Source organism: Conger conger, chromosome 18 (assembly GCF_963514075.1).
Source record: "Conger conger chromosome 18, fConCon1.1, whole genome shotgun sequence".
In the NCBI taxonomy this organism is placed as follows: Eukaryota; Metazoa; Chordata; class Actinopteri; order Anguilliformes; family Congridae; genus Conger; species Conger conger.
In genome coordinates this window covers 10,469,467-10,490,045 of record NC_083777.1, presented here as the reverse complement: position 1 = coordinate 10,490,045, position 20,579 = coordinate 10,469,467, and the positions used below count along the sequence as shown (strand labels likewise).

The 20,579-nt window shown below is 43.3% G+C and overlaps 1 protein-coding gene across 1 annotated transcript; it reads right to left on the bottom strand.

The window, feature by feature from the left end:
- Positions 1 to 1,716: 1,716 nt before the first annotated feature.
- On the bottom strand, positions 1,717 to 19,737 carry hcrtr2 (hypocretin (orexin) receptor 2). Its single transcript, XM_061228660.1, has 7 exons — positions 19,521 to 19,737; positions 10,736 to 10,914; positions 8,259 to 8,502; positions 6,551 to 6,666; positions 5,719 to 5,939; positions 3,297 to 3,418; positions 1,717 to 2,415 (listed from the first exon to the last, which is right to left on the bottom strand). Exons 1-7 carry the CDS (start codon positions 19,735 to 19,737, stop codon positions 2,246 to 2,248), a joined length of 1,269 nt encoding a protein of 422 aa, XP_061084644.1. The 3' UTR covers positions 1,717 to 2,245.
- Positions 19,738 to 20,579: the final 842 nt, after the last annotated feature.

Here is a 20,579-nt window from a genome sequence, read left to right as displayed (position 1 = left end):
TTTGGAAATTGTACCACTTTCAATTGGTTACACTGCCATAAAACAGTCATGCAAATTATATTAAATCTGTCCACAAAAAAAGGAAAACACTTTATTGAATTAAGCTGAAATGCTTTGAGATTTCACAGCCTTTTCTGACGGCTCACTGAATACAATAAATAATACGTAATACATTAATAATTTACAAACCCAGCAAACAAGATATAGCAAACTCATTTTTGAAAAACAAACCAAGGATGAAGAGTAAGTATACACATATATAATTTTCAATGCTGTTTGCAATATCAGAATCAACTTGCAGAGCAAAGCATGATGTGTCTTTGAAAACTACTACAGCAGTTACGGCAAAGTTATGAGAAGGTGCTTGAGGTTTGAAAATTTAAGTTTATCCATCCATTATCTAACCGGCTTACTCCTGGCCAGGGTTGTGGGGTTGTGCTGGGCTTGAGTCAGGAATACACCCTGGACAGGTTACCAAGCCATCGCAGAGCATACTTCATTCACTCACCAAGGGATGATTTACACTGTCCAGTTAGCATAATCTGCATATCTTTGGACTGTGGGAGGAAACTGGAGCACCCGGTGGTTACCTACACATGGAGAACATGCAAACTCCAAACAGAAAGGCCCGGCTAGTATGTTCTTGCTGTGAGGTGCAGTGCCACCTATTGCCACCCAACCGCGCCACACCTGTTTATCCATCCATCCCTCCATCCATCCATTATCTAACCTGCTCATTCCTTGGGGGATACTGGAGCCTATCCCAGCATGCAGTGGGAAAGAGGCAGAAATATCAACCCAGACAGGCCACCAGTCCATCGCAGGACATACACAGGACATCACTCACACACTCGTTCATAGGGACAATTTAGACTCTCCAATTAACCTAGCCTGAATGTCCTTGGATGGTGGGAAGGAACCGGAGTATGTGGACAGGGCTTTTACTTTTGAGATATATTTGCAAAAACAAATCTGACATCCTAAGCAGGATATAACCCACTACTCTTCATCTTCTCCCTGCCAAATAACACCTGGTGAGTTAATGTTCATCATCCCGAAAAGGAAAATGTTTGGCATCACAAAAATAATTAATTTCTAGATTGTCAGCCAACAGGATATCACAGGCACAGAACTGGAATTACAAAAGGAAACAACGAGAAATCTGAACAGCACACCTAATGCAGCATCTTCTTTTGTGGTGCCTAGGGAAAAGAAAATGTTGAGAGGAACAAGCTCTACTGTGCACTGGATGAGTCAGAAATGACCCTCCATCACTGCTTTTGTCTCCTTGCGAATCTGTTGTTTTCCGTACCCTGTATAAGGATTGTTTTTGGCGCAATGCATGTCACATAATTATTGTTTTTATTTATTTATTTGCCTGAGGCTGAAGGAAGCAGTCCTTCAACCACTGATTCCTATTTTACTCACAGACTCATTCACACGCTCTCCAGCTCACCCACTGGCTAGCTGCGTCATGAAGTCAGTCATCCACTCACACTCAAGCTCACTCAATAAATATTCTCTCTCACTCACTTGCTAGCTGTGTCATGAAGTCAGTCATCCACTCACAATCAAGTTCCACTCGCTCAATAAATATAATTATCTTGCTCACTCACTCGCTAGCTGTGTCATGAAGTCAGTCATCCGCTCACATTGAAGCTCACTCAATAAATATTATCTCTCACTCACTCGCAAGCTGCGTCATGAAGTCAGTCATCCACTCACAATCAAGCTCACAAAATAAATATTCTCTCATTCACTCACTCGCTCGCTGTGCCATGGACTCAGTTATCCACTCTTAGTTAAGTTCACTCACTCACTAGCTGCACCATAGAGTCAGTCATCCACTCATACTCAAGCTAACTCACTCAATAAATACAATTCTCTAGCTCATGCACAGAATGAACAGTGGGCGGTCGGTTTTCGTTACATTCTGTTCAAATGCTCCGGTAAACATCCATGTTTAAAGTCCGCTCAGTTCCACGTGGCTCACATCGTCAGCTGCTGGAAAGGACAGATCAATCCTTGAAGGATGCCATCAACGACAGCCCAAGAGGTATCCAATTGAGTCGTTCCACCAAAGAATCCCTCGGAAAGGCCAGACAGACTGACAGTAGCCACCAGACAGTGTTCTGCACTCCTGCCCACCTGTGTTCCCATACACAGCCTCTTCCAGAATAAGCCTCCTGCCCTGTCCAACAACGTCTGAGTTGGAATCCTCACGGTGGTCCTTCACTAGACTGGACTAGACCACCTGGTCGGAAATCCGGGAGACGTTGTCGAAGTGACTGACTTGGGTGGAGAGGGATTTCCGGCTGTCCGTACTGGTCCTCCCGCGGACCCGCTCCTCCTTGCTAGGGCTCGCCCCCAAATACCGGCAGGAAAAAGCCGCCTTGAACTCCTCCCGGAACTTTCCTGTCGACAGGCAGAGAGAAGAGACATGACCTACCCCAGACCTTGATCAGAATGTGCACAGGCTCAGCATCCCAAGTGTAAATTGTCATTATGATGCTGTGCCATAGGCTAGCAAAGTCATGGCCAACGGGATCAAACTGAGTAGCAGATTCACAACTCATACCAATAAGGACATGCATGCGCTCACCGAGCACTTTATTAGGTAGACCTGAACACCAGGTTGTTAATGCAAATATTTGATCAGCCAATCATGTGGCAGCAACTAAATGCATAAAAGCATGCAGACATGGTCAAGAGGTTCAGCCCAAATATCAGAGTGGGGAAGAAATGTTATCTAAGAGACTTTGACCATGGAATGATTGTTGTTGTCAAACAGGGTGGTTTGAATAGCTCAGAAACTGCTTATCTCCTGAGATTTCCAGGCACAACAGTCTCCAGAGTTTGCAGACAATGGCGTCACAAACAAAGTTCTTCAGGCAAATACGCATTGTTAATGAGAGAGGTCAGTGGAGAAAGGGTCAAAGCTGACAGGAAGGTGACAGTAATGCAAATAACCACACAACAGTGGTATGCAGAAGAGCATCTCTGAACACACAACGCATCATAACTTCAAGTGGATAGGCTACAGCAGTAGAAGTCTAAAAATAAGTAATAAATACCTAATAAAGTGTTCGGTGAATGTGTATGAGAGCCAATCAACTATCAACTACTTTGGATACACTTCATCTGAATAAGTGCCGGGAAGCTGCTGGGTGAAGCACCTATGCACTGACAGAGCACAGAAGTTCCCTCTTGCTATACGGCACTGTATCCAGTAGATGGAGGTGCACACTGCCTCAAGCTGAATGCAGAGAAAGGTGACGGACAAGCGAATTACCCACCGCTGAGGAAGTTATAAATGATGGGATTGGCTGCGCTGTTGGCGTATATTAGCCAATGAGAGAAGGTGAACCAGGCGTAGACGGTCTCTCTGTTGTTGGTGTTCTTGAATGTTCCGAAGACCCTGGAAGGAAAAGTGCAAACATGATGAAAAAACCATCAAAGCTAGAAAATAAAATGTAACATTCAGTATTCAGTGCGATTCCCATGCCGTTAATAACATGCGCAGAGCCTATAATTGCATGTTCTCGGATCTCCGAGGTCATTTACATGCAGTTTCATGCACAGAAAGCTTCTACTGACGCGTTACTCAATAAGCACTCTGCATTCACAGGGAGGAAATTACATATTACATTCATTTACTCGACAGGAGCAATACAGATTAAGTGCCTTTTTCTGGACTGATCAGTGTGTTACTCCAGGATTCAAGGACACCCACAGTGAGTGATTTATTGTCACCCCCAATACAGATAAGACTTTATATACAAATATGTCAATCTCTTTTTCCGCCTAATGATGGTCTTTATTAACAGTCACACAGCAGTTTATCAAATATAATTTTTCTCACTGCTGATGTTTTTGTCTGGTAAAAATAAGATTACAAATTTACCATATAAATGAAAAACGTTGTTTGAGAAATTAGAACGATGAGCAATAGACCTCACTCACTAAGCATGGGTAGAGTTAAGGGTCAGATTGGATCCTTAACTGTACTTATGAAAGTGTTCAAAACATTTAATCATTATTTCTAACTGAATTAGTTTTTTGGTAAGATCAAAATCTTGTAAACACGCATAAAGGCATACGCAGAAGATGCTTCTATTTAGAATGCTTTTTATTATTCATGCCATTCGAAGTAGTTACAGACATGCCTTTCATGGGATTTACTGGGTGTTTCCGAATCAGCATAAATAGGCACATGCATTCAGTTTATAAACAACTACCATTCATCCTCTGATACATCTGGGAAATGCACAAAATCTACACAAAAAGGTCTACGCATGTTTCATAATCCCATGTTGGCTGTTTCAGATTTTTGCCCCTTCTCTCCCAATTTAGTAGCCAAATGTACCCTATCTATTCCAATTGCCCGTGTGTTAGCTGGGGATACACCGCCTACACCGCCTTCTCCATGCCGCATCGCCCCGCCCGTGACCGTGATTCCTAGGCGCTGTTGTATGCGCCGATCTCACTAACCCCCCCTGCTGAGTCCGCCCCCGCCCTCCGAGCGGCAAGCCCATTATGCCACTCCATGTGAGCCGGCCAAACTCAGCTTTGGCAGGACCGGGAATCTAATCAACTGATGCCTGCATCATGGTCCGTTACTTTAGCTGTGCGCCACTGCGGCTTATCAAAGTTGCCTTTTCGTAGTAACTTTTTTTTTGTTGTTGCTTTAACAGGAAAAACAAAACAAACAAAAAAAACAAAGGAAGGCACCCATTCTAATTGCCAGGTGCCAGGTGTGTTCATGATTCCATTCCAGGTCCAACAACAAATTATTCATTGGAAAAAACTTTGAGCTTGAAGTCGAGGAGCTGACACCACCGTCACCACATGCCGGTACAAAAAAAACAGTTTAGTGGGTTGGTCTAATAGCATGAGTTTAGAATTATCTCTCCTAATTTTTTCTTTAAAAGTCCCAGAATGGTAATGACCCCATTGCATATGCAGCTGAGCTGCATCCTTAGTTCGGTGCATGCTTAGATGCTTAGTTGATACTTGTTAAAGCTGACAAACTGACACAATTTATTTATCATTTGCAACAATCGACTTACTGCAAGAGGTTCCGCTTTCAAAGGCAAGTGTTTCCACTGACAGACAGCGCTTCACTGACATACCCGAGTAACTCTGCCCACACATTCCCAGGGGTAATTTCAATATTCCATTAATCCATTCGCAGAAAAATGTCCCTGGTCGCTCCTTATTTTGACAACTAAAATGTCATTGTTTGCCATGATTATTCTTTGTTTTTCTGAAATGTGACCGGAGGTTCCTTCGGCACCATTTGCTTTGTGGCAGTTTGCTCGCGGTGATTTCGTAAGTAAACACAGTTTTAGTGATGGCATGCTCAAACCGGAGGTAGTGGACAGTTTTGCACACCACTGGTCATGCATTACTCCAGAGGAGCTAGTGCCAACGCAAGAATAAGGATGCCGCTCTCTGAACTGATAGCCTGTGTACACCTGAAGAAACATCTACAACTAATGGTTGATTTTATGTGAGGGTATTTTATTCTGATCCTGAACAGTAGACTGTGGCTTTTTTATTTATTTATCCCTCCACCACCCCCCCACTTTGGGGGACAACTTTTTACAAAAATACTGATTTATACAAACATCTGACATACATTATCACGTACATCCTGTGGCTTTTGCGGTACTGCCCAAACGCCCTCTTTCCTAAACTATAACTGTGCGTCGGTACCTCTTCATGATGTTGAGCACGCTGATGGGCAGGTAGCAGAGGGCGAAGACCAGGAGGACGACCATCAGCATGCGCGCGGTCTTACGGCGCGCCCGCACCTGCTTGATCTCCGCCGACACCGTGCTGGTCCGCACCTTCACCGGCTCGCCTGGCCCCGGGGCCTGTGCCGAACACTGCAGGGACTTCCACTTCCTCTGCAGGACGGTGGACGTCCCCGGGATCTGCCGCGGAAGACAGCGCATCTGACACACCGGAAACCGGAGAGTCACATCCTACCCGTGTGGAAAAGCAATGTGGATGCTGCCTTTTCTCCTGTCCCTGTATGACCCCGTAAAGGCTTGATTGAAGACCTTGATTGGCTGAGTAATTGAATCAGATTTATTTTAGCATAGAGCTAGCGCTAAAGCTTTATACCCGCTCTGGGGGAGAAAGAGACAGAGAGATGGGAGAGAGACAGAGAGGGGGAGAGAGAGAGACCGATGGAGATAGGAGAGAGAGAGATGGAGATGGGAGAGAGAGAGTGACAGACAGCGAGAGAGAAAGAGAGAGAGAGTGAGCTCTGGTATGTTCTCTACAGTGAGGTCTGTGTACGTCTGGAAGGGGGGTGGTGATAATTGGGTGTGCACTGCTTACATAATGAATGACTTCCATATTTAAAGATTGTAATCCTTCTTATTTTGCATCTCAGCCACACTGGCCTTTGTGTTCGAACAAGAGGCAATTAATCAGCGCAATTTCCCTGCAGGGCAACTCATTCACCATTAAGACTTTTTGAAAGTTTTGAATGCCTGCAGATGATAGCGTTTGTGTTATTAGTGACGAGCACACTTACCTGCTGACACCACAGCTTGTGAAATATCTGGATGTAGGCCAACACCATCAGACACAAGGGGGCAAAGTATGTCGCAATGAAAAAGCAGGTGTGGTAGACTTTGGGGTAGATTTCAGCTGCAACATAAAGTACGAGGATTACTGTCAGATGTCTCGTTTTATTTTTCATTTCCTTGTATCCTCGCGATGCAATTTGCATTGAGGCGTATAATACACTTTTAATAAAGGTCTTCTTCTTAACACCCACGCACAAGCCCACACATACATCAATAAGTGCTTTGAAGGCATAGACCCACACACACAGGATAAACCAGCGAAGGCATTGCTCCAGCAGAATGCTCTGTCTGGCAAAACAGTGCTTTCATGCAAGGCTCAAGCAGTTAAATTGTTTGGCTAAATAATGCTATCAGTCCCCCAGCCCGGTGGGATCCCCAGTTACTGCCTGCAGAAGACGTATGGGACCACCTGCACGCCCCTTTGTCCTTACACATAAAACACCGTGTAAAGTCTTTTACAATTAATGAAATATTGATTTAGTCTCAGCAGGCAGCTTTACGCCAGAGGAAACCGCTGAATTTCCTGCGGAGGCCGAACTGGTGCTTTCCCTCCATTATTCATGGAGCGGTAATGTGGTGGCGGTTTGATCAGACGGTTGAGACGATATTTGCGACAGCTTGACTGTGTGAGATGAAGTTCGTCTCTGGATAGAATTACTTGCGGATTCAGCTGAAATGGCTGCTGAGAAGGGGCCTGTAACCTCCATCAGATAACTACAATCATCACCGTTATCTTCATCATCATCACCATCATTATCTCCATCATCATCATCATCATCACTGTGATACCACCATCATCATCACCGTTATCTTCACCATCATCATCATCACCTTTATCTTCATCATCATCACCATCATTATCTTCATCATCATCATCATCATCATCATCATCACTGTGATACCACACAAGATAATGATGTGATACATCATTATCTTCATCATCATCACTGTAATACCACCACCATCACCATCATTATCTTCATCGTGCCACCACCATCACCATCATTATCTTCATCGTACCATCATCATCATCATTATAACACCATCATCATCTTCACAATCATCACCTTCTCATCTGCATCATTATCGTATTGCTACAATCATACTTGATATGAAGATCTAGAGCTACATTTTCATCATCATCCTCAGAGTGTGACTTTGAGTGTGACTCATGAAAGTGTCTCATTGGCAGGTTCGTTTGGAATAGGTCATGTTTGGCACAGTTACACAAGACTTTCACAAGTTTAAAAATTTATTCCAGCAAAGTAATAAATGAGGGCAAGTAATAATTGATGATGGGGGTTTATTCATATCTAATCAGAATGGCATTCCAGGGAACCATCTGTTTCATCAGAAGGAAAGGCACTGAAGTCACACCGGGTCCTTACAGTAAAAAACATCAAACACCACATCAAAAACTTTCTGCACAGCTCATCAGAAGGTTACTTGGAAGCACAGTCTATTATTTTTTTTTCAGAAGTGTTCTGCACGCTCAGTTGAATATCCGTTTGGCTAATACAACGCCTGTAGCGTTGCCTGGCTGGTGGTTGAGGCGAGCTTCCCCCTCGTTACTGTAAAGTTGGCGGCTGGTGAGAACAGCGCCGTATAAACACGGGGAATTACGATTATTATCACGTTGGCGGTGGGCCTCACCTCCCCAGTGCTCGTCACACACGGTGAACAGGCTGGTCTTGTTGGTCAGCTCAGGCATCAGGCTGGTGCACTCCATCACCACGGCCTGCGGGATCATGATGATGCACGACACCGCCCAGATCAGCACGATGCTCTTGCGGGCGCGCTTGGCGGTGCTTTTGAACATCAGCGGGTGGCAGATGGCGTACCAGCGGTCCTGCGCGATGCAGCTGAGCGTCAGCACCGACACCGACACGGAGATGGTCTGGGGAAAGAGCCGCAGTACGCAACGGGGTCAGGTTCCTGGACATGACTGGGACCTGGAGGTTTCAAAACCCTGGTGTAGCCAGAAGAAGCCGTTGGGCCCTTGAGCAAGGCCCTTAACCACATTGCTCCTGGGGGGATTGTCCCTAGCTTAGTCTAATCAACTGTACATCCCTTTGGATGAAGGGACAGCTAAAACAAATTATTCTTATTATTATTATTATTATTATTATTATTATTATTATAAAACTGGTGTGTGCCACGACTCTGTATGGAAGGGTTCTATGCACATTGTAGGCCGCTCTTTCTGTTTAACACCATCTGCTAAATGACTAAATATACGGTAAATTTCTCCCTATGCCGCTATGGACAGCCAAATCCTTCTCAATACATACTATACAGTAACAGATGCCTTCTCTTCTGGTGCATATTTTTATGAGGCGGAGGTTATATAAAGTGAGAATGTGAATGGTGTAATATTTTGATCAGATGGCTGCAAAGCCGCAATTTGCCAACTTTACAGCAGGAATTTCAGCTGACTTGGCCAGCCATTGCAGTGAGGAACAAGCACTACTGTTCAAAACTCAAAGCTGAGGAACTGGATAGAATGTTACAACTCAACAAGCCTAAATAAAACCATGGAAATACAATACTAACCTGCATTAATACATACAGTAATATACATAAGAACACTCAGGAATAGGTGGATAGAAGAATAACACTACCTGACCAATGTGGGCAGCTTATTTCACCTCTACAGGCTGAGGTCACAGTATACAGGAGGATTTAGGGAAAATAGGTCCAAGGGTCCAAATTCATTGGGAACTGAATTACCAGCCATGAGGCAATTAACCAAGAAATGCTAAATTAACATAATCTGTGAGCACGTACATAGCACAGGTGGGTATGTACCTAGCACAGGAGAGCACGTACATAGCACAGGTGGGTATGTACCTAGCACAGGTGAGCACGTACCTAGCACAGGTGAGCACGTACATAGCACAGGTGAGCACGTACATAACACAGGTGGGCATCCAGCACTGTTCCATCCTTGGTCTGAGCTCCCATCAGGAGCTGTGTATCAGTCTCCTCTCTCATAGAGCCTATAATCCGGGGTGGCCAGCATCACACAGCTCCAGATAATTGCTGAAAAGGCTCCAGGGTTGGTAGGCAGGAGCAAAGATCTGTGAAAGAGCTTTCCCTGGGTGACCCCCTACTGAGATCAGAAGGTGGCCTTGGGAGGTAACTGGAAAAAATCCTCTGTTGTAAATACCGTCTAATGGGCATACTAATGTCAGCTGCACAGGTAGGGGGTCAGCAGTGATCTTTCATATGGCCAATTGGCCACCAAATTGAGTTACTACTGATCTTCCTTACTTATGATTTCACAGTCGGGAAAGAGACACCACTTGTTCGCCATTACAGACACACTGTACTGTGGTCTCAGTAGGAACCCTTGCAAAATAAAGAGTGGTGTTTTGGGCAATGCTCTGGTGTGTTCGAGCTTAGAGGGGTCAGGGGTTTTTTGTTGGGATGAGGGGGTGAGAGATTGCTTTGGCCTCAGGCCTCCAGCCTGCAAGGGGCCCCCGTCAGTGGTGCTTCCATATACCCCGTAGTTCAGACAAATTTGGTGAAGATCAATACCGACTGGTTTACCTGGATCAAAGGGGCCAAGCTGCTGAACCCTTACCTAAAGCGGTTATATTATCTAATAGTGCCTGCTAGCTTGGGCATTTTGCCTGACACAGGGGTGCAGGGGTGAGCCAACACGTATGGTTAGGCACTTTAATTTACAAATAAGGACAAATGAGACTGAGTTGATTAAATAATGAATTATTTGAAAATATAAATTGTTTATGATTTGACTAAATGGCCCGGACTAATTTGAAAAAAAATTATTGATCTAACGATCTGCTGGAAGTGAGGGTCCAAGTGTTGGAGAGAGACAGTAACACAGTAACACTGCATACAGTAACACTTATGTTCCTGCCACCATGGGACTTATCTATGCAGCAGTTACAAATATAGTCACCAATAATACAGCTCCATTGTGTTTTGATGCATAGAATTCATGCAGAAACGGCCTAATAACCAGAGGTGAATGTGTAATTGGACATGTCACCAGCAGATGTCCAGTCTCCAGCATTCAAACGCAGTTCCAAATGAGGAAGCGTTTGGTATGCAGTTCCTGACTTGCGAACTGGGGAAGCGGGATAATGGAGAAAAGCACTCACCTGCAGATATGGTAGCACTTTGCACAGTGTGTTTCCAAAGAACCAGGTCTCCGTAATGTCCACGACCAGGCTGGCAGGCAGGCAGGTGATGGTCACCAGAATGTCGGCGAGAGACAGGTTCACGATGAAGTAGTTTGTCACTGTCCTCATGTGATGGTTCTTCCACACGGCAAAGCAAACTGAAACCAGAGAGCCGTAAAACACCCCTCAGTACCTGTACAGTGATTCAGCCTCAGTATCTATACAGTGATTCAGCCTCAGTATCTGTACAGTGATTCAGCCTCAGTATCTTCACAGCGATGCAGCCTCTGTATCTGAACAGTGATTCAGCCTCAGTATCTGTACAGTGATTCAGCCTCAGTATCTGAACAGTGATTCAGCCTCAGTATCTATACAGTGATTCAGCCTCAGTATCTGCACAGCGATTCAGCCTCTGTATCTGAACAGTGATTCAGCCTCAGTATCTGTACAGTGATTCAGCCTCAGTATCTGCACAATGATTAAGCCTCAGTATCTGCACAGTGATTCAGCCTCGGTATCTGCACAGTGATTCAGCCTCTTTATCTGAACAGTGATTCAGCCTCAGTATCTGTACAGTGATTCAGCCTCAGTATCTGCACAGTGATTCAGCCTCAGTATCAGTACAGTGATTCAGCCTCAGTATCTGTACAGTGATTCAGCCTCTGTATCAGCATAGTGATTCAGTCTCAGTATCTGCACAGTGATTCAGCCTCAAGACCTGTACAGTGATTCAGCCTCAGTATCTGCATAGTGATTCAGTAGAGGTCATGGCAGGGAAAGACATAGCAGAGCATCAAGTAGAAAACCTGCAAACCACTGAAAATTAGGATGGGTCCATTAGAAAAAGCAGAGTGAGCAAAAAAAGTATATTCTTTCCTTGAAGTACAATGCAAATTTAAAAAGTGCAAGGTGCATAACAAAAAAATCTAACCTTTTGGCCAAAAGATCATAATCAGCGCTGACAGAAAGGTTTTGGTTAAAAGACTTTCATTAGTGCTGACAAAAAGTTTTAGCCAGCACCGAAAGACTTTTGACTGAACATTTGCAGCAAACGTTTTTTTATTATTTAGAAGGTCTAAAGGCTTTTTAATCCTTCTTTCAATAGATTCATCCTGATTCCTTTTAATATTATGAATAGAAATTGCAATGTTGCAGTGGGGTGGAAAGTGCTGATCTTTCTTTTTCACCAATATTATTTTTGTCTTGCTCGTGTGGCCCACTGCAAATTAATGAATGATGGATATTCTTTTTCTGAACCCACATATCTATGATGAATAAATTATCTAAGTCATGATTCACCCAAGAACAGCTTTGGTCCTTACTGATGCATGGCCTCTCAAAAACTATCCAGCTTTCAGCAGTCAACATTTGATCTTCAGTCTTTCATTTCAACAGCAAACTGATTATGGGGAGAAATCTTCCTCAATGGGGCTCTGTATACAAAATGGCAAGACGCCATTTTTATCTTTCTCTGGAAACCTAAATGTAAATTACCGCTTCCAAACAGCAAGCCTCCAGAGCGATTCCCCTAGCAATTGTTCCATGCCTTCCCAACCTCCAGAAAAGCAGCTAGAAATCAGAAAGCCAATTAAGGTTCACACTGCACTTAGCACTATCACATAATTCCGCCAATATGCAGGAAGAAGGAGGAAAAGAGTATGAGAGCAAAGTGTCATTACCAAGCCACAGACAGAATGTGATTAGAGAACAAAGCTGCTATCAAAGCCATTGTTAATATTCTGATTGAAATGACACTGAGGGCTTTCTGCAACGAGGAATACTAGAAATGTCAGTTTCTATTAACGGCTAATGGCACATGTAAAATCATTTGTATGCTTTGAACATATTGCATTTATTCCCTTTGTTTTATGGTGTGACCTTGAAGGCTTCTATTTGGTTAAAAACAATAGTTCTGTCCAAAGAAATTGACGGGAACAGTTGAAAATGGAAAATTTGTCTTAAATATGGTAACTTTCTTGGATAACAGTACATTATAACCGCAAGCAAAGGGGGGGATTTAAAATGCAAAATACATGAGAGGAGAGTATGAGCGGTTTAATTAAGAATTAAAGTTCACCGAATGAAAATGCTCAACGAGGAAAGGCACAAGTGAGAGTTGGAGAGTGTGAAAGAGCCATCATATGGTTACTAATGAATGAACCATAATTGATCGCATTACTAATGCGGGCCAATCATTGCATTTAGTCAGGAAGAGAAAATGGATTTAATCGATTCAAACAAAGATTGACATCTCATTGTAGAACCATCCTTTTCAATAAACAGGTCATCACCAGAAGGACAAACATCTGGGAATATGTTCATGCATCTAAACACCCCAATGTACGCAGCGACGACTTCCTAATAAGAGATCCCTATACTGCTTCAATCGCATTACGAAATGGCCACCGCAGAAAGAGATAATTAGTTTGTGCCTAATTAATGCGCCCAGTGGAGGGCTCGGGAACGTGCCAATCCGAGGCAGAGGTGCGCGAGGACTCAGTGAAACGCAAACACTAAAAGTGGTATGTAAATGCGAGCGGGTCAATACTGAAGGAGGCACATCTCATTACATGCTCATTTTGACCCGCATGCATAGGTGCGTGGGCTCAATACCAGGGCACATCTGCGGTTCAAACATTTCTGATTGTAATTCCAGCTCACAAAACAGCGCACTGCCCTGTCCTGAAGTCTTAGATGTGGTATCTTATTACTGATAAAAGTGCGGGGTAAGTTATTGCATATGAAGTCACGTTATTTGTGTTCTTTCTTAAGGGGCGGGGGTGTTCATAGATGTTGATATCTTGCTAAGAGTACTTATTTTGGGTGCATGATTATGGATTGAGCTATGAGTGTTTTATTTTTTTTATTTCTTTCAATAAATACATTATTATTCTAGCGTGTCAATTTGCAATGGCAAAACAAATTATTTTGGCAGGCTACCAGCTGAGCTCAGAATTAGCACTCTGGTTCGAAGTGAAATTCTCCAGAATTAAAATTCACTAAGTGAAGCGAAAAATTCTGTGTGAAAATGTTTTCCGGCTTCTGACGACTGTGCAACATTGAATGCCAAGTGCCATAACAATATAAAGTGGAATATATCTGCATAGTTTTGCATGCATTGCGTCTCAATGCGAAATCGATTAAGTAACATAATAGCTGTTCACAAAGCCGTGCGCTACAGCATTAACCAAGAGGTTACAAATTATGACAGCTGTCATAACAGGGAAAATCACCTTACACTGACATTCACATACTAGCAAGAATATGTGTGTTAGCTGCTCTATCAAAATGAAAGTGTGCCTCAACGTCTCACAGGACTGTAACTGGCTGTTGCTAATCTCTGGCCATGCTTGGTGTCTCCATCCCAAAGCTGGCATGTTATTGGCCAGCCCTGAACTTCAACACATTACGGCAAGATGAAGAAATGGAGATTGTACTTGTTTACGCCAATTGCAACTATGCTATCTGAACATTTTATTCCATTGCCAAGATCCTGCAAGTAGTCGCTGAAGATACATGCATTGCAGCTTCCTCTCTGGCTCCAGATGAGGCAAAGCATCTGCTGAAATGTATATTAGGATTCTCTCAGTCATGAGACGCTCACTTCTGAAGTAGAATCCAGATGGCTGGATAGTACTCACCATTGGTTTCTCTAGTCCACTTCTAGAGTACTATGTGCCAGACAGCTGGCGATTGCCTTTTTGGGGGAGACTGGTTGTTGTCTTCAGCTGTGTGTCTGCAGAGTACTGGCATGTGAACAAAAGCAGCAATGCTGAACTGAAGAGGAAGAAAGGAAATGTGTGGACGCAGAGACTCTGCCTGGATGTTTGGCCGGCACCTTCCCCGTCCCACTGGCTCTGTAGTATGACAGGGCCTGCTATGGAGGCTCCAGAGCACTGGAGCTTCTGCCACCCCCACCTGTGTTTCAATAGCTGCAGGTACCCTGCTGTACCATCAAGATATGCCAGCTTGACCAGCATGGAAATTGGAAATAAGCTGGCCTAGATGGGTATGAGCTGGTTAATCAGCATGGCCAAGCCGGTCATATAGCCGGTCGATGAGCTGGTCAACCAACTAGTGCTGGTAACTTGTCTGAGCTGGTAGTTGGTCAAACCTAGCTTGAGCTGTTTTTTTTTTTTTTCAGCAGGGTTGGGTATTATTATGTGCGTGGCATCTTAGTGGTGGGGCTCCTCCTTGTAATTGCCATGGCCATAGCGATGTCTCTCTGTAACTCTCCATCTCTGTGTTTCCTCAATCAACACTTCAATCACAGTCCTGTCTGCCCCATCTCCTCCCAGGGGACTGCCAACAAGCACAATGCAGTTTCTTGCTATTATAGAATCTTCCAGTTTAGAGCCTTTCGTGTAGATTCTTATCTTATAGAATTTTCCAGCTTAAATCCTTGCAGGTTAGATCCTTGTAGCCTTCCGGTATCAAACTTCCCAGTGCAAAACGTATTGCCATTCTGACACTTTCAGAGTAAAGCTTTGCAGTATAAATGTTTGTTGAACAAAACCTTCCAGTGTATACTTTGGTTATTCCTCTTAACTGAAACAGTGAAACAAATGGGTATTAGACGGTTTGCTCTATTCACAATCCTAATAGTTGAAAGACGGCAATTCAAAAGTTTTTTTTTTCTTTCAGAAAGACCCAGCCTCTCTATTACATGGACATCTTCTTGCTTAATGCTCTTCTCAGGTAAGCATTACAGTGCTGACTGGTAATGAGGTGCAGTATCAATGACTGTTATATAACACCCGATAAAGCACATGACATCATCGACCCACAACAGCCCAGGCTGCCATACTGACTTCATTGACTTCATAGACAAGCAATGCAGTATATCTTTTCCTTACCCTTAACAAATGAAGATTGCTCGAAATGTTCCTGCAAAATCACTATTGCACCACAAAGTGTGTCCAGTGATTGCTGCAGTCTCTTGTCTGCAATTCAAAACAAAAGCCTGTAATCTAATTTAATAGTTATCCACAATCACAGTAATCCATTGCTTTTTGCACAGTAATCCTTTGTCGCAGTAATCTTTTGTATTTTCATTGAACTATTATTGTCTTTTAAATTTTTCTTATCTTCTGTGTTTCTTTTCTGCTTTTATCTCCATGTGCAGCACATTGTGCTATACAAATAAAGTTTTGCTTGCTTCCCTGCGGAAAAAAACAGCTCAAGCTAGGTTTTTGAAAAAGCTGGTAGCTGGTTGAGCAGTTAGACCAGATCCATACTCAACGTGATGTAGCCAGCTCAAGCTATGTTTTGAAACAGCTGGAAGCTGGTATTTCAAGCTGGTCATAGCAGGATTTTACACCAGGGTTGCTCATTTGCCCTTCCAGAACCTTCTAATCTATGGAGAAATTCAAGTGCAGATTCGGTTATTAAATCGCCTAAGGCGTTTGAAAAAGACAAAGCCAGTATGTCTGGAGGAGAAGGCAGACTACATACGGCCAGAGTGAGCCAGCGGGGCTGTGGACTCCCTGACTCCTTCCAGAAAGATATGAAATACGATTAAAGTGCACGCACAGACAGCGAGGGAAGTGCAGCAGGTGGAGAGCACTGGGTAAATATGCAGGGCTCTGTGTGAGGCGTGGTGTAGACACGGTCACCGGGGTGGGAAACCTCCACGGATCCCTGCCTGCGTCTCAACCTCAATCACGGCTCAATCTCGGAGAAACTCACTCAAAGGCCCCGTGACTCACGCTGCTGCCTTCCTGGTCCCGCACACAGGAGAGCCAGAACAAAGATTATCGGGCTCTCTCTGGAAACCGCATGGAGCAAGTTTAGCCGTTGGACAGTAAACCTTCCCACTGCTGCGCTAGCACTTAAACCATCTCTGTATTGCAGACTGGGTTGCAACCATTGGCATATGACTCACACGAAACAGTTTTTTTCTGGAGACCAAAAAATATTAAATAATTTCGGAGCAGAAAGTGACCTTCAGTGGATTTCAGGGGCCATCTCTCGATTACAACTCCCACATAACTGCCTCGAAAGGGGCCAGAGTAGACAGATACATGAAAGGTTGGATAATCTTGTAAAAAAGCAAATGAGCATGGCAGCTCAGCTCATACTATTTAAAAATATGAAAATACAAAAATAGACTGCTTCAACAAAGCTTTCGGTCTCATTATATACTTGTTTTCATGGTGTGGTGAACACAGACAATCAAACATATAAGGTGGGGGAGGTAGACCTACAGTAGCCTGCACCAAGAATGCAAGTATGGACCTCATCATTAATATAGGCCCACTGCTTGCACATTCCCAGGCTGCTGATTTTAATTGCCAATTGATGTTAACATAGAAATGAAGATCAGATAATCCAGTATTGTTTACGAGGGACAGAGTCTGTTTGATGGGATTAATTGAGACACACACTTGATAAGCCAACTCCAGCACAGCCTGGTGTAGAACAATTCTGCTGTTAGGTTAAGGAGGAGGAATGGAAGGCGCGCCATAGGAAGCCCTGCTGTGGCCAGCTGTTGCCAGACGGAACGACGCAGCGTTCTAAGTAATTGCCATTCGGATTTCAGCTGGGAAAACAACTCGTAGGAAAACTCTGTGACAGTACGGTAGAGATTTAAACAACAGGAAATCAATCTGAGCAAAGGCTGTGCTCGCTGGATGTCAGCCAACCTCAATTAATGTCAATCAGGGCAGGGTAAATCTCTCAGGAATTTACGAGCCATTAGATTTCACATTATTGCTCTCACAATTAAATACGTAAGCCGGAGAACATTAACAGCTATAAAATGCTTCTGTTCAAGGGCTTCGATCTGCTTCAGGTTCAACAGGCGCTATGTTGCTGAGTGAGTTATGCCTGGGACTTGTATTGCATGAGTGCTACGGGCTACTTGAACTCAGTGTTTGTAAGGTTATAGTTGTATTGACTTTTTTTATGTTACTCACCTGTTTATTTTTCGAGGTTGTAAAGGAGTGGAATTAAAACCCAAAATGCTCTACCACTGGAATAGATAACGCTGGGCTCCAACTAGTGTCATCAGTTGTTGCATTGAAATGCATGTTTTTGAAAGTTATTCAATATGCTTCTCTACAGAGCTGGGATAGAAACATCTTTTTTTATTCGAAATCAGTGAAAGGATCAGACATTTACTGACAGTTGATGTCTCCACGGAACCGACCCCGATGGTACCAGAGAAGAGGCGGACTCGGGTGATGTGGTCGAAATGTAAATAAACCTGACACCTGACACAATTTCAAAATGCGAATATGCAAAATAAATAAATAAATAATGTATTCAACGAAACGTGCTGTTCCCATTATACTATTGTTTTCCCAGCGATCATAGACAAACACAGCCTAGGGAAGCAGCCTGCCCGTAGCTTGCACCAAGAGTGCTACCATGATGCACAGCACTCATGTTAAAGTTGGCACTTATCCAAACTATCGATCTGAATTAGAAATGTACACTCACTGAGCACTTCATTAGGTATTTATTAGACTCTTTTTTTTTGACATATTGGTCTTCTGCTGCTGTAGCCTATCCATTTAGAGGTTTGACGCGTTGTGTGTTCAGAGATGCTGTTCTGCATACCACTGTTGTAATGTGTGGTTATTTGCGTTACTGTCACCTTGAGTTACTGACCAGTCTGCCCCTTCTTCTCTCCGCTCTCATTAACAACACGTTTTTGCCTGCAGAATTGTCACTCACTGGATGTTTTTATTTTCACTTTAGAGACTGTTGTGAGTGACAATCCCAGGAGATCAGCAGTTTCTGATATACTCAAGCCACCCTGTCTGGCACCAACAATCATTCCACGGTCAAAGTGACTTAGATCACATTTCGTCCCCATTCTGACATTTCCCCATTTGAGCTTGCTCACCTCTGTCTTCTTATGCCTTTATTGATGTTTAACCTAGCCATCTATCAATTGTGTTCTAGGACTTCTACGTTCCTGTACACACAAAAAGTAAAAAATATATATTGAAAAAATAATAATAATTTTTTTTTTAATTTCGTTGCATCTGCTAATTTATAAATTTTTAACCAAAATTAAACCCTTGTTTACACAGGAAAAGCAACATTTTTGTTGTTGCCCACCCAAATGATACAAATGCCCACCGAAAGATGAGATCCTAGTAACACCTCTGCATCACGTAGGTAAGATAATAGATTTTAAAATGTTTCTATTCGCCGCAACACGTAACTGACCAGAGCTGAGAAAGCAACGCGTAAGGCTAGCTATCTGTTGATTCCTCTGTCAGCTACATTGTTCCAAAATTTTTGGATTTTTCAGAAAAGTAATGCTTTACATTAATTTCAGCTGGCCAATCTTCTCAAATCGTTGCTTTGGTAGTTTGTCTTCTCCAAAAACTAGACACACGCCAGATACGACAGTATCTATGCCATACATTTTTTTTTTTTTTAAACGTACAACGAAAAGATGCATTTACGAAGATGCAACCTGTTATAACACACCATCAACTGAATGCCTTATACTGACCGTCATACACCGTACGATGCTAATACAATGCGCCCAGTCCGCTGAACAAACGAATTGGTCTCGGAAGATATATGAAACAAGAACAACTTTCAAAAATCAGCTATTCTTGAAGTGGCGCCAGCGGTGAGTTTGTACGTGCTGGTTACAAATACTTGAAAATGGGCAACCGAGGAAGATAGTCTACAGTTTCAGCATTAATTAATTCAGCATTAAGTCTCCAAGAGATCATAAATTACTTATACGCACATAACGATTTGTTTTATTGATTTGGTGTCACTGTTTGAAACTTACCAAGTGTATTTCCTATCAGAGAAACGAAGAACACAATGATGTACCCTGCTATCAGAACCCATTCGTACTGCTTTGGGTGGAGGTATTCCCTCCAGATGTACTTCAGAAGTTCATCATCCTCGTCTATCGGTGGGTATTGGTGAGATTCCGTGGTGGAGTTCCGTTCAGGAAGAGGTGAGCAATCCCCACAAGCATAATTTACGGTGATTCCGGACATCATTAGAAATGTTCAAAATGTGTTCAGAGGCATTGAGATCTTCATCCAGTGTCCCGAGTCCGGCACCTGCTGACATGCGGAGCCAGGGCGGTTATTGCGCGTTGGTGAAGGTGCGCCGCACAAATGCGAGGTGGGAGCGTGCGCGCCGTCCTCATGCGGTCCTGAGGACGTATTACAAGACGCAGTGGATGTGGTAGAAGTCACAAGAAGAGAGAGAGAGAGAGAGAGAGAGAGAGAGAGAGAGAGAGAGAGAGAGAGAGAGAGAGAGAGAGAGAGAGAGAGAGAGAGAGAGAGAGAGAGAGAGAGAGAGAGAGAGAGAGAGAGAGAGAGAGAGAGAGAGAGAGAGAGAGAGAGATGTGGGTTATGCAACATTGCAGATTACACATGGATCAAAAGAAGATGCAAGGTCCATGGAACTTCATTAGCTCTGGAATATTAAGATTTCTTGCTTTCTTACTTCCACTAAATGCTAATTCACAAACATGAATCATTTTTTAAGTAGCTGCGATGAAAATGGTACAGTGGTGGTAAAGCAGGGTGATCAGAGTCAGCAACATTGCATTTGAAGGGAAACATCAGTGGTGGAAAATGTGTGGACTGATGTAGAGCCTTCTGTTAATGGAAAAATGCTAGCTGAAATATTATGTGTTTGAGAAAGATGCATGCGAAAGGGGCGCAACAGGCTAACGGGAACATTATGTTGATGGTACACTCTGAAGCTGGCTGCATGCCTAATATATATATATATATATATATATATATATATATATATATATATATATATATAACCAGGGTGTTATTCATATTTATTCTCCTCAGGTGAGCCACAGCCACCCATTAAT